Source organism: Urocampus carinirostris, chromosome 11 (assembly GCF_059441175.1).
Source record: "Urocampus carinirostris isolate Australia breed hairy pipefish chromosome 11, RoL_Ucar_1.0, whole genome shotgun sequence".
NCBI lineage: Eukaryota > Metazoa > Chordata > Actinopteri > Syngnathiformes > Syngnathidae > Urocampus > Urocampus carinirostris.
Window position 1 is genome coordinate 2,126,877 of NC_142359.1, and position 16,601 is coordinate 2,143,477.

General features: G+C 43.8%; 1 protein-coding gene across 1 annotated transcript; it reads right to left on the minus strand.

Moving 5' to 3' along the window:
* Positions 1-45: 45 nt before the first annotated feature.
* On the minus strand, positions 46-16,406 carry LOC148356167 (tetraspanin-8-like). Its single transcript, XM_088347136.1, has 9 exons — positions 16,127-16,406; positions 13,648-13,713; positions 9,215-9,328; positions 9,053-9,127; positions 6,221-6,319; positions 4,567-4,653; positions 4,273-4,332; positions 1,873-1,956; positions 46-1,806 (listed from the first exon to the last, which is right to left on the minus strand). Exons 1-9 carry the CDS (start codon positions 16,316-16,318, stop codon positions 1,702-1,704), a joined length of 882 nt encoding a protein of 293 aa, XP_088203262.1. The 5' UTR covers positions 16,319-16,406; the 3' UTR covers positions 46-1,701.
* Between the last annotated feature and the right edge of the window lie 195 nt (positions 16,407-16,601).

Consider the following 16,601-nt stretch of genomic DNA (forward strand, 5'->3'; position numbering starts at 1 on the left):
TCCGCGTAGTTTGTTGTGTTAGAACAAAAAAAATAAACAACCATAGAGAATCATGATATTTTATTCCTATTTACAGTCAAGTATTTAACAATCCAATGCAAAGAAAGGCATGAATAATACACTCAACTTCTGCCTTTACGTTTCAAAAAATTCCAACTTTATGACTCCGCCTACTCTCTTTGAGCTTCCGAACGTGCGCAGTAACATTCTCAGTCGTTTCGGTTTAATGTGGCGTGAATTCAGATTATAGGAAGGAAGCGTGTGCTACACGTACGTACGTCAGTGAATACATTTTGATATATACGCATACCTGTGTGGAAATGTCTTCCCCCAGTGCATGCTGGGATAGTATGCTGGTTAATACCTGCTAAGATCAATTCTATTTTCACCCGATACATGTTTAAATGCCATCTATCCGTTATCTGGACCGCTTATCCTCAGTAGGGTCGCGGGGGTGCTGGAGCACATCCCAGGTATCTTGGGGCAATGGGCAGGGGACACCCTGAACTGGTTGCCAGCCAATCGCAGGGCACACAGAGAAAGACAACTCACTATGGATAATTTGGACCGGCCAACAAAGAATGTTATTCCTTGGCAGCCCAAGGCGATTATAAATAACATTCGCTGACATTTACACTCGGGAGAAACAAGCCGGGAATTTCCCGTTTTAAACTAATGTGTTCCCTTTGTGTCTGCTCAACTCCAATAATCCACAACATTAACATGTGGTAGGCATGGGGAGAACATGCAAACTACACATGGGTATGTTGCGGTAGCTGGACTTGAACCCTCTACCTCTGCACCATGGGGCTCTGCGCTAAACACCCAGCCGCCGTGTTACCTAGACTGACTGGCTGGCAAGAAGTTGTACCTGTCACGGTTGCCATGGCGCCCAGTTGGCCCCGCCCGTGTGGCGCCAGCTGCAGCTCGTTGACAGAATGGCTTCCCGTCTATTTCAGCTCAGTGCTCTCACTCTCTGTTTGTCAGTCCGTCATCGAACCTCTGCCCCGGGAGACGTGGGTTTTGACTCGGTCTTGTTTCCTGTTGGTATTCCCTGTCCGGTATTGTTCCCGTTTATTTTGTCCTGTTTAATATCGGTTTCCAGTTTCGTTCCCAATTAGTTACTCCTGTTTAATTTCGATATCCTGTTTTGATATCAATCCTGTCTGTCCCGTAGTTTAATATCGGTTTCCAGTTTCGTTCTTGTCTTGTTTGTCCTGTTTAATTTCGATATCCTGTTTTGATATCCATCCTGTCCGTCCCGTTGTTTAATATCGGTTTTCAGTTTCGTTCCCGTCTAGTGTGTCCTGTTTAATTTTGATATCCTGTTTTGATATCAATCCTGTCCGTCCCGTTGTTTAATATCAATTTCCAGTTTAATTCCTGTCTAGTTTGTCCTGTTTAATTTCGATATCCTGTTTTGATATCAGTTTTGTCCGTCCCGTTGTTTAATATCGGTTTCCAGTTTCGTTCCCGTCTAGTTTGTCCTGTTTAATTTCGATATACTGTTTTGATCAGCGGTTCATGACACTGCCCAGAGATAGCTGGACTCCGGCAACCCCGAGACCCTACTGCGGATAAGCGGCGCAGAAAACTGATGAAACGTTTTACATGCATTTAAGTAGTAAATCCATTCAAACGGCGGTTATTGTCAGTATACAGCATATCGTGTCGGAAATGTGCAAAAGTCCCTGGGAATGACTAGAAGGCCCCGGGCACGTATCGATTGGACCGGAGCATGGTCAGGAATTCCTCTTTGCGCCTCATCTGCACCGTCAGCTTGAGACTCATCACCAGCAGCACCCCCTGGAGGCCAAATTACCCCGTGGTCAGTTTGGAATCAGAACCCGAAGCGATTCCAAAGCTACATACCCAAAACACTCCGCTTCCGAATTTAATCCCCATGGCCAATGAGAACGCTCGCTTCAACGCCGAGACGTAGATGGGGAGACAAGCCTGTGGATGAAACGAATGAATTCTTAAAAAAAAATCGTCATGGCCAAATTCAAGCACTTTCAAGGCCGACTTTTCCAGTACCTTCAAAAAAAAGAAATCCACAATTTTAAAAACTCATTTATAATCACTACGGTATCTTGAAGCTAGCACATCCTAGCTGTTCCTGTCTATGATTTACAATCTTTTTGTGTCAAAGGACTGCTGTAAACTGACATGAATTCTGCCGTTCTGTTTCAACAACGTCACCTGATACTTGTGTACAAACATGGAACGGGCTCTATAGGTGCTGGGGAATAATGGAGTTTAATACCAGAGACAAAAAAGAAAGTACTGTACATATAAAAAGCATTTTAATTTTTATTGCAATCTTTCCATCCTGATCTTTTGGTTTTTGTTCTACGAATTTTAGTTTTTCAGAAAATTTGGCACTAAATTGGTTATGGTAGAATTGTAAATAGTTTTTTTTTATATTTTATCATGTATTTACCGCACTAAATGGTTTCTGTTGTTTTGTATTTTCAGGGTTTTTGACAAAATCTCTTCAGTGTGTAAAAAGCTAAAATTGTTCTACATTTTACAAAATAAAATTGTAGATCTGTAAATATTTTACTTGATATTTCATTATTTCATATGAAATTGCTAGTTACTAAATCCTTTGGTGGATATTGTTTTATATTATTGCTAATACATCTTAAAAAACATTAGACGTTTGTTTCACAGACAGACTGAGGAGATCATTTCTTCCTCATGCCATGAGGCTCTTTAACTCGACCCGGGGGAGTAAAAGCCTTATCTATCTATCTATCTATCTATCTATCTATCTATCTATCTTTCTGTCTTTCCACTCCTTCCTCTATCTATCTATCTCTCTTTCCCTTGCTATCTAACTATCTATCTATCTTTCCACTCCTTCCTCTATCTATCTATCTATCTATCTATCTATCTATCTATCTATCTATCTATCTATCTATCTATCTATCTATCTATCTATCTATCTTTCCACTCCTTCCTCTATCTATCTATCTATCTATCTATCTATCTATCTATCTATCTATCTATCTATCTATCTATCTATCTATCTATCTATCTATCTTTCCACTCCTTCCTCTATCTATCTCTCTTTCCCTTGCTATCTATCTATCTATCTATCTATCTATCTATCTATCTATCTATCTATCTATCTATCTATCTATCTATCTATCTATCTATCTATCGCTCTTTCCCTTGCTATCTATCTATCTATCGCTCTTTCCCTTGCTATCTATCTATCTATCTATCTATCTATCTATCTATCTTTCCACTCCTTCCTCTATCTATCTCTCTTTCCCTTGCTATCTATCTATCTATCTATCTATCTATCTATCTATCTATCTATCTATCTATCTATCTATCTATCTATCTATCTATCTATCTATCGCTCTTTCCCTTGCTATCTATCTATCTATCGCTCTTTCCCTTGCTATCTATCTATCTATCTATCTATCTATCTATCTATCTATCTTTCCACTCCTTCCTCTATCTTTCTATCTATCTATCTTTTTACTCCTTCCTCTATCTTTCTATCTATCTTTCCCTTGCTATCTATCTATCTTTCTGTCTTTCCACTCCTTCCTCTATCTATCTATCTCTTTCCCTTGCTATCTAACTATCTTTCTATCTTTCCACTCCTTCCTCTATCTTTGTATCTATCTATCTAGACATCTATCTATCTATCTATCTTTCCACTCCTTCCTCTTTCTATCTCTCTTTCCCTTGCTATCTATCTATCTATCTCTCTTTCCCTTGCTTCCTATCTTTCCACTCCTTCCTCTATCTATCTATCTATCTATCTATCTTTCCACTCCTTCCTCTATCCATATATCTTTCCACTCCTTCCTCTATCTATCTATCTATCTATCTATCTATCTATCTATCTATCTATCTATCTATCTATCTATCTATCTATCTTTCCACTCCTTCCTCCATCTATCTATCTATCTAATACATCTTAAAAAACATTTGATGTGATGAGCTGCTTAGGAGCCAAAAGATCCGTCTCTTCTCCGTGAGCCGAGCCAAAAGAGCTAGTTTTCTAAATAGAGCTGTCCTCTTGGGTGCAACCAGTAGGGGGCAGTGACGCTCAAACGACAACACCGTGATGAGCGAAAGCAATAGTGTCGGTGTCTATACAGTCAGACTGCCAAGAAACATGGCAATGGCAAGATATTCAAGCACTTGCTTGACCTTGAAAACACAACATTTAAATTCAAGCATTTAAGGATTTCAAGCACCCGTACGAACCCTGTTTTTTTTTTTTTCACTTGTTTTTTTTTTTACCTCCTGATAGACATATTGGTTCTTCGGAGCCCCCAGAGTAGCGCTGCCTCGTAGTCGTATCTGAAAGAAATAAAACAGAGTAACGGAAAAGGGATAATGGTGACAGGGGGCGCTGTTACATCAAACCCAACTCGTATACAAAATGCTGCAGTAGCAAAACAAAAATCAGGGAAAAAATTAAGACGTGCGTACAAAAGGGACAATGTGTATAATTTAAAGGGTTGGTACACAGTTTCATCGTCAAATTCAAGCACTTTTTCAAGGACTTCCAAAGCATTTTCAAGGGAAACTCACACATCTCCCCGGTGACATACAGTGACAAGAAGCGGGAATGGATGGGCCCCAGTCTTTGTAGCCTTCCATCAGCCCACAGCATTTGAACTAGGGTGCACACAAACACATTATGCACCTTTTGAGAAAAGGACCATATATTATGTTGAGGAGGGCCTGAATTTCTCCTCATGGAGATATTCTCCCTACCGTATATACTCGCATCCAAGCCGAATCTAAGTATAAAAGTCTGAAAGTATGAAAGTATAAAAGTATAAAATGAAATACTCAAATCAGTAGCAAATGGTAGGCGATGCGCGGGATAAGCCACTTACACTCGAACGAAAAAAATCTACGAGAAATCAAAGAGGCGAATGTGAGAACATATTGTTTTCAATGTATTTTTTGAAATACACTGTACCTGCAGGAAAAAGTACAGAGGGAATGGAGAAGCAATCTTCAATTGGTTTGAAGTCCAAAAACAAAATGGATATGGTGTGTCTCAGCCGAGTGATCCTTTGCAAGCTCCCATGATTGCGCAAGAAATTTGAAGTGGTTCTCTGCATCCACTGTTGGTTGTGTACACATTTTCATCCATTTAGTTTATTATGTGGATATTATTCTGTAGACAGTTTGGCGCATGCAGTTCCTCTTTCCTCCAATAGATGGCAGCATTTCCCCATTTACCTCACATTTCCCTCCCAGGCGATTCCAATGAGACAGTTAACTCACTTTACTATAAACACTCCAGGCTCCCACCTCACTTTGCCGAGTCGTTTTGATTCCTGAAAACTTTCTGCAAAATGACAAGCTTCTCACCCGCGCCAAGACCTGCCACTCCAACCACCTTCTTCAGTTCCCTCTTTGTCCCATGATCAGTCCACTGAAGCCATCTTTCTTAAAGGTACCCCCCAGGTAGGCGCCTTGCATGGTTGACACCGCTATCAATGTGTGTGTGTGTGTGTGTGTGAATGGGTACGTGTGAAGCACATTGTAAAGCGATTTGGGAGGTCTTCAGTGACTTGAAAAGCTCTATAGAAAGGCACACCATTTAGCATCTTGATTATCCTCAAAACTTTTGGAGGCGGACTCCCCATTGGTGTGTGAGTGTGTGTGTGAATGGGTAAGTGTGAAGCACATTGTAAAGCGATTTGGGAGGTCTTCAGTGACTTGAAAAGCGCTATAGAAATGCAGACCATTTACCATTTAGCATCTTGATTATCCTCAAAACTTTTGGAGGCGGACTCCCTATTGGTGTGTGAGTGTTTGTGTGAATGGGTAAGTGTGAAGCACATTGTAAAGCGATTTGGGAGGTCTTAAGTGACTTGAAAAGCGCTATAGAAATGCAGAACATTTACCGTTTAGCATCTTGATTATTCTCAAAACTTTTGGAGGCGGACTCCCTATTGGTGTGTGAGTCTGTGTGTGTGAATGGGTAAGTGTGAAGCACATTGTAAAGCGATTTGGAAGGTCTTCAATGACTTGAAAAGACCATTTACCACAGTGGGGTGTGATCACATACCTCGTGTTCTGCATTTGGGTCTGTCTGTCGAATACCTTGTGATAGAAGCAGTTTTAGAGTGTCGGCTTCAATGCGAGTGTATACGGTAGTTAGTTACTTTCAGAGTAACATGTTACTTTTTGACATCAGTAACACGATCTGGGGTGAAGAGCTTACATGTGCTTGGATACTGTGAAGCAAAGTTCTGTTGACTTTGTTGGTGGAACTCAGAGGCATCATGGACAGTAATTTGGCTTCTTCTCTCGCAACACCTGTCTAAAGAAAACGATTGAATTTAGAATCATCTGAAAAGAGTTTTTAGACCTTTTTGATAGCCTACAGGACATCACAAACTGGAGGCAAGAGAATACTCGCGCTGGTTAGAAGACAGAGGAAAAGAACGCTGTCGCGGCTGTTAGCCAGAATCGGAGAAAAAAACATTCAGTGGTCGTAAATTGAAGTTTTGCAGGTAGTTTAGGTTTGTTGCTATTGAGTTCATATTACTTAATAACCTATGAGCCTAACCCCAGCTCCTAAGTGCCACCTAGTGGTTGTTTGAATCTCTGGTCAAATTTAAATCAAAGAAGCAAGGGGTCTGACAAAATAAATTCACCTTGGAAGAAACAGACGGACGCGTACTTAACATGGAGGGGATTTAAGTAACGGCTTCGATGTAGCAGAATAAGAACATTTCATTAAATAAAGCGTGTAGGCTAAGTGACAACAGTAGGCGGAATTTATCAGATACATGCATTTATTTATTGTCACGATTACTGATGTGAATCACCTGTGCCCGCTCCTTTGGCAACAACTGCCCCGGGCTCTGATTGGCTTCCTGTCCTATTTAAACCCACTCTTATCTGTCCCTTGTTGTCAGTCCGTCTGCGAACCTCAGTTAACACTAGGCAAGCCTTTTTCGACCCTGACTCCCACCTGTCCCGTTTTGTGCTCCTGTCTGTCCCCCGGCTTCGACCCGTTTTTGATCCTGACCACGTCAACTCTCCTGTCCCGGCTTTCGACCTCTTTTTGTCCCCGACCACGTCTACTCTCCTTTCCTGGCTTATGACCCGCTTACGACCCCGACCACGTTTTTGCTCTCCTGTCCCGGCTACTGACCCCTGTTTCCGTTCCTGCCCAACAATTGTTTGTAATTCGTGTTTGTCTTTCTTTTCAATCCACGCAGTGTTCCGTTATGTAAGCTACATGCTAACCGTGTCAGGCTGACTAATTAATTTCACCTGTGCCCGCTCGTTTGGCGCCTGATTGGTTCCCTGCCCTACTTAAGCTCCGTCCTTTCACTCGCCTGTTGTCAGTCCGTCAGAAAACCTCTGTTTTCACAAGTCAAGCATTTTATGACTCTTAATCCCGTCGGTACCGCTTTTTCACCCGTTTTCCAGCCGTCTGTTCCTGATTTCCCCGTTTGTCTCCGGCTACGACCTGTTTTTTGACCCCGACCACATTTTGATCTCCCGTTCTGGCTATCGACTGAATTTTTAACCCGTTCTGCTCTAATGTCCCGGTTAACGACGTGTTTTTCCGTCCACTACACTACGATCTCCCGCTCTGGAAGATCTACTTCCGCATTCCGAACACGCTCCGATCCCGTGAGCGTCTTGCTTCCCTCGTCCAGTGAGCACCGGTTTGCTGGCGCCGATTTTTTCCTCTCATCTCATCTCATCTCATTAGCCGTACCGCTTATCCTCATTAGGGTCGAGGGGGAGCCCATCCCAGCCATCTCCGGGCAGTGGGCAGGGGACACCCTGAACTGGTTGCCAGCCAATCGCAGGGCACACAGGGACAGACAACTCATTCGCTCATTCACACCTAGGGACAATTTGGACCGGCCAATTCACCTGAAATGCATGTTTTTGGAACGTGGGAGGAAACCGGAGTGCCCGGAGGAAACCCACGCAAGCACGGGGAGAACATACAAACTCCGCACAGGAAGTCTGGAGCTGGATTTGAACCCACGACAAGTTCCCATGACATGAACTGTGCCGCACAAGGGCTAACCACTGCGCCGCCGTGCTGCCCAGATTTTTTTCCTCTATATCTCAATAAACTTGTGATTAACGTTACGCATTTGGGTCCTACTTCCGTTCTGGTCTTGAAAAACCATTAGCTAAAGTTAAGAAAATCCCAAGATATTTGACCGATATTATAAGTAATTTGGACTCGATAGCAACAATCCTAAAACGTCTTTGAGTGCCTAGGTCTAATCTTTTCGCTTGAATGCACAACCCTTTTTGTTTTCTTGAATCAGTAGTGCTGTCACAGTTGCCATGGCGCCCAATTGGCCCCGCCCGTGTGGGGCCAGCTGCAGCTTATTGACAGATCGGCTCCCCCACTCTTTAAACCCTGTCCTGTCAATCCCCTGTTGTCAGCCTGTCTGTGAACCTCTGTTTTTCAAGGCAAGCCTTTTTTCGACCCCTGACTCCCTCCTGTCCCGTTTTTGTTCCCGTTTGTCTCCAACCGTTTTGATCTCGACCACGTCTGCTCTCCCGTCCCGACTTACGACCAGTTTTTGATCGCGACCACGTCTACTCTCCCGTTCTGCCTTACGACTCCTTTCCGACCCCGACCACGTTTTTGCTCTCCCTTCCCGTCTACCGACCGTTTTTTCCCGTCCCCGACACCGCCATCGCTCGCTACGGAAGATCCACTTCCGTGTTCAGATCACAAGCCGCGTCCAGCGAACTTTGGATCGTAGGACGCAGCCCTTCCTGGTTTCTTCAATAAAACTTGTGGTAAACGTTACGCAAGTGGGTTTTGTTTCCCTTCTGGTCCTGACGAGTGTGTTGCTGGGTCATTGTGATTTTCTAGTGAAAGGATTTGAGTCTTTGGACACCCCTTGCTGTAAAACTTGACGATCCCTAAGGTGGCGCAACTACGACATCCTTCTTTTCCTCTGTCTTCTAACCGGTCCAATCACTCTTCTGCCCCCAGCTAAGCCCCGCCCACCAGATATGTCCCAATGCTTTCAACCAATTAGAAGAGTAAATAGTCTACCTCGTAAATGTCCTGGTAGCTTAACGCTGTTTTGACGATGATGGTCTGACTTGCTGCTGCCATCCCGGCTGCAAACTGCACAACACAAAAAAATCATAAAGCAGAAATGGTGAAAAAACGACGCCCCCTTGTGGATTTATTCCACTATCAGATTATAATTACCAGAATCAAACACCACCTCCTCCCCGTGCAGGCGCCGAATACACCCAGCACGGAGAGCAGCAGGCAGGCGATCTCCAGGATATACAAAATCACAATGGACACGTTGGACACCAGCTGAAAAGACCAAGGGTTAGAGTAAGGGTTGTGCAGTATGGACCCATGCGGGGGGGGAGGCAGGAACTGGAAATCAAGGGGTGCTCAAACACAGAACTAATGACTAGAGGCAGGTGAAGTAGCCAAAGACTTTACAAGAGAGAGGGAGAAAGAGAAGACGAAACTGAGAAAAAGAGAGGCATAGAAAGAGAGAGATAGAAAGAGAAAAACAAGGAGGGTGAAAAAATACATAGAAATAGAGAAAGATAGAGAAAACAAGAGAAATGGATGAGAGAAAAGGATAGAAAGAAAGAGCAAGAGGGAAAAAGAGTGTGAGAAAAGGAAAGAGGGAAAAAGAGAGTGAGGAGAAGAGAGAGAGAGAGAGAGAGAAAACTAAACTGAGAAAAAGAGAAGCATAGAAAGAGAGACAGAAGGAGAACAAGAAAGAGTGAAAAAATACATAGAAATAGAGGAACATAGAGAAACAGATAAGAGAAAAGGATAGAAAGAAAGAGCAAGAGGGAAAGAGAGTGTGAGAAAAGGAAAGGGAAAAAGAGAGTGAGGAGAAGAGAGAGAGAGAGAGAGAGAGAGAGAGAGATAGAGAGAGAGAAGATGAAACTGAGAAAAAGAGAGGCATAGAAAGAGAGAGACAGAAGGAGAACAAGAAAGAGAATGAAAAATACATAGAAATAGAGGAAGATAGAGAAACGGATAAGAGAAAAGGATAGAAAGAAAGAGCCAGAGGGAAAGAGAGTGTGAGAAAAGGAAAGAGGGAAAAAGAGAGTGAGGAGAAGAGAGAGATAGAGAGAGAGAGAACACAAAACTGAGAAAAAGAGAGGCATAGAAAGAGAGAGACGGAAGGAGAAAAACAAAGAGGGTGAAAAAATACATAGAAATAGAGAAAGATAGAGAAATGGATAAGAGAAAAGGATAGAAAAAGAGCAAGAGGGAAAGAGAGTCTGAGAAAAGGAAAGAGAGAGAAGGAAAGAGAGAGCGAGGAGAAGAAAGGGAGAGAGGGGGAGAGAGAGAAGACGAAACTGAGAAAAAGAGAGGCATAGAAAGAGAGAGACGGAAGGAGAAAAACAAAGAGGGTGAAAAAATACATAGAAATAGAGAAAGATAGAGAAATGGATAAGAGAAAAGGATAGAAAAAGAGCAAGAGGGAAAGAGAGTCTGAGAAAAGGAAAGAGAGAGAAGGAAAGAGAGAGCGAGGAGAAGAAAGGGAGAGAGGGGGAGAGAGAGAAGACGAAACTGAGAAAAAGAGAGGCATGGAAAGAAAGAGACAGAAGGAGAACAAGAAAGAGGTAAAGAAAGAGGAGAATAGAAATAGACGTAGGAAAAGAGAGAAAGGAGAGAAAGGAGAAGAGAAGAGGAAAGAGATGATGAGAAAAGGATAGAGGAAGAGAGAGGGGGAAGAGAGGAGAAAGAGAGGGAAGAGGAGAAGAAAGAAAGAGGAGAAGAGAGAGACGAAACTGAGACAGAAGAGAGGCTAAATGAGAAAGAGAGAGACAGAAGAGAGAACAAGAAAGAGAGTGAAAAAATACATAGAAATAGGGAAAATGAGAGAAACGGATAAGAGAAAAGGATAGAAAGAAAGAGCAAGAGGGAAAGAGAGTGTGAGAAAAGGAATGAGGGCAAGAGAGAGTGAGGAGAAGAAAGGGAGGGAGAGAGAGAGAGAGAGAGAGAGTGAGAGGACGAAACTGTGAAAAAGAGAGAATGAAAGACAGGGACAGAGGGAGAACAAGAAAGAGAGTGAAAAAAATTTATAGAAAGATAAGGAAATGAGAGAAACGGATAAGCAAAAAAGGATAGAAGAAAGAGCAAGAGGGAAAGAGAGAGTGAGGAGAAGAAAGGGGGAGAGAAAAAAGAAAGAGAGAGAGAGGGTTAAAGACAGGAAGATAGTTGGAACGAATAAGAGGATGTGAGAAAGAATGAAAGAGCGAACAGGGAGGGGTACAAAAGAAAGAGAGGAGAAAAAGTGAGTTGGAAAGAAAGGGGGAGAGAGAAGTAAAGAGAGGAAGATTGAAAAAGAGAAAGGGGATGAGTGAGATGTAGAAAGAGAGGTAAAAATATGTGGGAGAAATGCCGCCAGCCGACTCCACTTACAGGAAGGGACTGGATTGGCCTAGGGTCGACCAATCATAATGAAGCTCAACCCCCCCATTATCTGTTGTCCTCCTTTGAGGAGGATTGTTTATACTAATTCGTCCGCTGAGACCTTCCCGAGATGTAAACAACATTTCTCCCAACTGTAATCAAGTCTTTCTACATTTCTTTCTAAATGTATGCAAATCTATTCTACAAATGCAAGTTTATTTTCTACAACACTACCAAATTTCTTTCCCCGTTCCGTTTTTGAAGAAGTCTTGTGTCGGGGTTGGGTAGGGTTACTTTAACTGGATTACTTTTAATTACTTTTGGATTACTCCAATAGCAAATATGCTAATAAAAGACAAAAGAAACTAAATAGGAATACAATGACTCCATTTTGTGCAGGCTTGGGGAGTAACCGAATACATGGAACGGCAAAAAGCTGTTTGGATTTCTTTTCATTTTGTTTCTGTGGCATTATATGTTCGTTTTGCCGGAGATCAAAGAGATCAAAGCCAGGAGAGAAAGCTTACCTCGTGTTGTGAGTCATCATTTTATTCATATTTAGTTTCTTTTGTCTTTTATTGGCATATTTGCTATTGGAGTCATCCAAAAGTCATTGAAAGTAATCCACTTAAAGTAACCCTACCCAACCCTGCTCACAACACGTGGTAAGCTTTCTCTCCTGGCTTTGATCTCTTTGATCTCCAGCAAAACGAACATAAAATGCCACAGAAACAAAATGAAAATCAATCCGAACAGCTTGCCAACATCATTTTTGCCCTTCCATGTGTTCCGTTACTCCCCAAGCCTGAACAAAATTGAGTCATTTTATTCGTATTTAGTTTCTTTTGTCTTTTATTAGCATATTTAGTATTGGAGTCATCCAAAAGTCATTGAAAGTAATCCAGTTAAAGTAACCCTACCCAACCCTGTTTACTACTACAACCATACACTAATTCGCCGGATGTAGGAAGTGTTAATAGGAAGTGGGTTTCCTCGATGTGTGGCCAAATATCTGATCAAAGACACTCTTGCCATCTAATGGTGTTTTATCCAACTGAAATCATTCCCAGAGGTTTAATACTTAGTGATGAGCAGTGCCAAACCCTTTATAATCTCATCTCATCTCATCAGCTACACCGCTTATCCTCAGCAGGGTCGCGGGGGTGCTGAAGCCCATCCCAGCAATCATCGGGCAGTGGGCAGGGGACACCCTGGACTGGTTGCCAGCCAATCGCAGGGCACACAGGGACAGACAACTCGCTCGCTCATTCACACCTAGGGACAATTTGGACCGGCCAATTCACCTGAAATGCATGTTTTTGGAACGTGGGAGGAAACCGGAGTGCCCGGAGGAAACCCGCGCAAGCACGGGGAGAACATACAAACTCCGCACAGGAAGTCTGGAGCTGGATTTGAACCTACGCAAGAGGTTCCCAAGACTTGAACTGTGCCGCACATGCGCTAACCACTACGCCGCCGTGCTGCCTACCCTTTATAATATTTTTTTTAATTAAACAGCAACATATTGTACTTTTACGGTTTGGCACTAGGGGACAATGCTTTTACAAACTCATTTCTATGTTATGGCATCGTTAGTGTCGATGCGATCAGGGTTGGGTAGGGTTACTTTAACTGGATTACTTTCAATGACTTTTGGATTACTCCAATAACAAATATAAAAGACAAAAGAAAGGAAATAGGAATCAAATGATGACTCACAACACGTGGTAAGCTTTCTCTCCTGGCTTTGATCGCTTTGATCTCCGGCATAACGAACATCAAATGCCACAGAAACAAAATGAAAATAAGTCCAACATCATTTTTGCCGTTCCATGTATTCCTCCCCAAGCCTGCACAAAATGGAGTCATTTTATTCCTATTTAGTTTCTTTTTTGTCTTTGATTAGCATTTTTGGTATTGGAGTCATCCAAAAGTCATTGAAAGTAATCCAGTTCAAGTAACCCTACCCAACCCTGGCCGCGTTCGACCCACGGGCCATGAGTTTGACACCCACGGTTCAGCCAATCGGAACGCAGAACACAAGGTCGCGAAACCGTGCTAAATAAAGCGCGCTAAGAGTAAAGGGATAACTCTATGGCCGCTTTCTAGAGTGACGGGGAGGCGAGGTGAAAGTTCAGGGTCCCGCATAAGCGACGGGACCATCATTCAATGTCGTTCAAGGACGCGTCGGGGGCAGGGAGAGAGAGAGACTCGCCGCGAAGAAACATCCGGAGGAATCCCACCTGGCCCGCCTCCACCAGGTCCCGATGGCCCACCGCCGTCATGGTCAGCATCAAGAAGCAAAGAGCCTTGGGAGAGGTCAACAACACACGAGACTGAGAGGGAGGACGGCCATTTTCACATTCCCGAACAGTGGGTCGTGAATGTTTTTCACCCAATCGAATAATAATTTGATTTTTAGGAGAGAGAGAGAGAGAGAGAGAGAGAGAGAGAGAGAGAGAGAGAGAGAGAGACAAAGAGACAGTGTGAGAGAGAGAGAGAAAGAAAGAGAAAGAGAGAGAGAAAGAGAGAGAGACAGTAAGAGAAAGAGAGAGAGACAGTGAGAGACAGTGAGAGAAAGAGAGAGGGAGAGAAAAAGAGAGGGAGACAGTGAGAGAAAGAGAGAGAAAGAGAGAGAGAGAGAGAGAGAGAGTGAGAGAAATAGAGAGAGAGAGAGAGAGAGAGAGAGAGACAGTGACAGTGAGAGAGAGACAGTGACAGAGAGAGAGAGAGAGAGAGAGAGAGAGAGAGAGAGAGAGAGACAGTGAGAGACAGTGACAGTGAGAGAGAGAGACAGTGAGAGAGAGAGAGACAGTGAAAGAGAAAAAGAGAGAAAGTGAGAGAGAGAGAGAGAGACAGTGACAGTGAGAGAGAGAGACAGTGAGAGAGAAAGAGAGAGAGAGAGAGAGAGAGAGAGAGGGACAGTGGCAGAGAGAGAAAGAGAGAGAGAAAGAGAGAGGGAGACAGTGAGAGAAAGAGAGAGAGAAAGAGAGAGAGAGAGAGAGAGAGAGAGAGTGAGAGAAATAGAGAGAGAGAGAGAGAGACAGTGACAGTGAGAGAGACACAGTGACAGAGAGAGAGAGAGAGAGAGAGAGAGAGAGAGAGAGACAGTGAGAGACAGTGACAGTGAGAGAGAGAGACAGTGAGAGAGAAAAAGAGAGAAAGTGAGAGAGAGAGAGAGACAGTGACAGTGAGAGAGAGAGACAGTGAGAGACAGTGACAGTGAGAGAGAGAGACAGTGAGAGAGAAAGAGAGAGAGAGAGAGAGAGAGAGAGATAGAGAGACAGTGGCAGAGAGAGAAAGAGAGAGAGAAAGAGAGAGAAAGACAGTGAGAGAGAGAGACAGTGTGAGAGAGAGACATTTTATATATTTTAAGACAAAATTCAGCAAAGCCGACCTTCATATTTCACATAAATAATGCTTTCAAAACAAGGTGCAAGCAGAGTTTGTTTGTAAAAATGTTCCCCAAAAACTGCAAACGAAAAGTTCACAGCGGTATTTCCATTTGGCGCAGAGAAAGGGTAGCCATCCCTACCACTCACCCTACCAAATTACTATCTGTGCTTGGCTGTCATTTTTGAGTGTTTACAGTTTGTTCGGTGGCTTTTTATTATAAAGTGTCCAAACAGTGGACAGAGATTGTTTAAGACTTATAACATTGGTAAAATGGCGGCGCCCTCTGTTGGCTGCGGCTGCATCGGCTCGCTACAACGGGTCAGGTGTATCGACATTTCATTCTTACAAAGAATGACAATACAAAGGAAATTATTATTATTATTATTATTAATGAGCTCAAGTTCACACTGGGACACAATTGTCATGATTACTGATGTGACTCATTTGGCGCCAACCGCCGTGGGTTCTGATTGGCTCCCTGTCCCTGCTTAAACCCTGTCCTGTCAATCCCCTGTTGTCAGTCTGTCTGCAAACCTCAGTGTATACTAGGCAAGCCCTGACTCCTGCCTGTCCCGTTTTTGCTCTTGTCTGTCTTGACCTGTTTTGATCCTGACGACGTCTACTCACCTGTCCCAACTTACGACCTCTTTTTGATCCCTACCACGTCTGCTCTCCCGTTCTGGCTTATGACCCGTTTCTGACCCCGACCACCTTTTTGCGCTCCTGTCCTGGTTACTGACCTGTTTTGATCCTGACCACGTCTGCTCTCCCGTTCTGGCTTACGACCTCTTCCTGTCCCCAACTACCTCTACTTTCCCGTTCTGGCTTGCGACCCGCTTCTGACCCTGACCATGTTTTTGCTCTCCTGTCCCAGCGACTGACCCGTTTTCCCGTCCCTGACACTGCCATCGCTCACTACGGAAGATCCACTTTTGTGTTCAGAATCACCATCTGAGTATGAGAGCAACTTGCTTCCTTCATCCAGTGAACACCAGATGGTGCTCAATAAAACTTGTGGTAAACGCCACGCAATTGGGTCCTGATTCTGTTTTGGTCCTGACAACAATATATTTTTAAGATTTTTAAATATTAAAAATGCACTAAAATGCACATTATCATTAAGGCGCCACAGCAACGATGAAAAACCACAAAGATATTAGAGTTTTCTCACTTGGCCCGTGCGCATATAGTGATGGATTAGCTCCACGCGAGTTCTATTTCGGTCTCTAGCGCCAAACGTGCGTATAAGCCGCACGAAATAACAATCCCCCCCCCCCCAGATGTGCAGGAATGGAGAGGTCCCAGACGGGCGACGGAGCGCTTTACCGCATTGAGGGCGCAGGCGAAGATGAAGGGCCTCTTCAGGCTGCTTTTCTCCGCCAGGAGGACCACCGCGTTCCGTTGCATGACGCCGCCGCCCCCGGAGACGCAGGAGACCCCCCCCAGCTTTGACAAGACCCCCGAAGCGAGAGGGGGGAGGAGGAGAAGGCGCAGAGGACGTTTGGACCCTGAAGGCATCCGGACGACGCCCGCGGCCGCTTCACGGCGAGGGCGATGGATGCTGATGCTGGGGACGCGGACGCTGTGACCTTCGAGAACGACCAGGCGGAAGGGGCCAGCTCCTTTAAGCGAGCGACTCTCTCGCTCTCTCTCTTTTTTTTCTCACTCTCTTTCCCTCTTTTTCTTTCTTTCTCTCCTTTTCTCGTTGTTTCCTCGTTTTCTTTCTCCCTCGTCCTCTCTCTATTCTTCTCTCTAACTAACCTTTTCCCCTTTCTGTTTCTTTATATCTCCATTTTTTTCT

Excerpts from the sequence above, each read along its gene's own strand:
- LOC148356167 (XM_088347136.1), bottom strand. The coding sequence starts at position 16,318 with ATGCCTTCAGGGTCCAAACGTCCTCTGCGCCTTCTCCTCCTCCCCCCT. Across the intron at positions 9,329-13,647 it reads ACCTGGTGGAGGCGGGCCAG|CTGGTGTCCAACGTGTCCAT; the intron begins GTGGGATTCCTC and ends TGGTCTTTTCAG. Across the intron at positions 1,957-4,272 it reads ACCAATATGTCTATCAGGAG|GCTTGTCTCCCCATCTACGT; the intron begins GTAAAAAAAAAA and ends TTTCATCCACAG.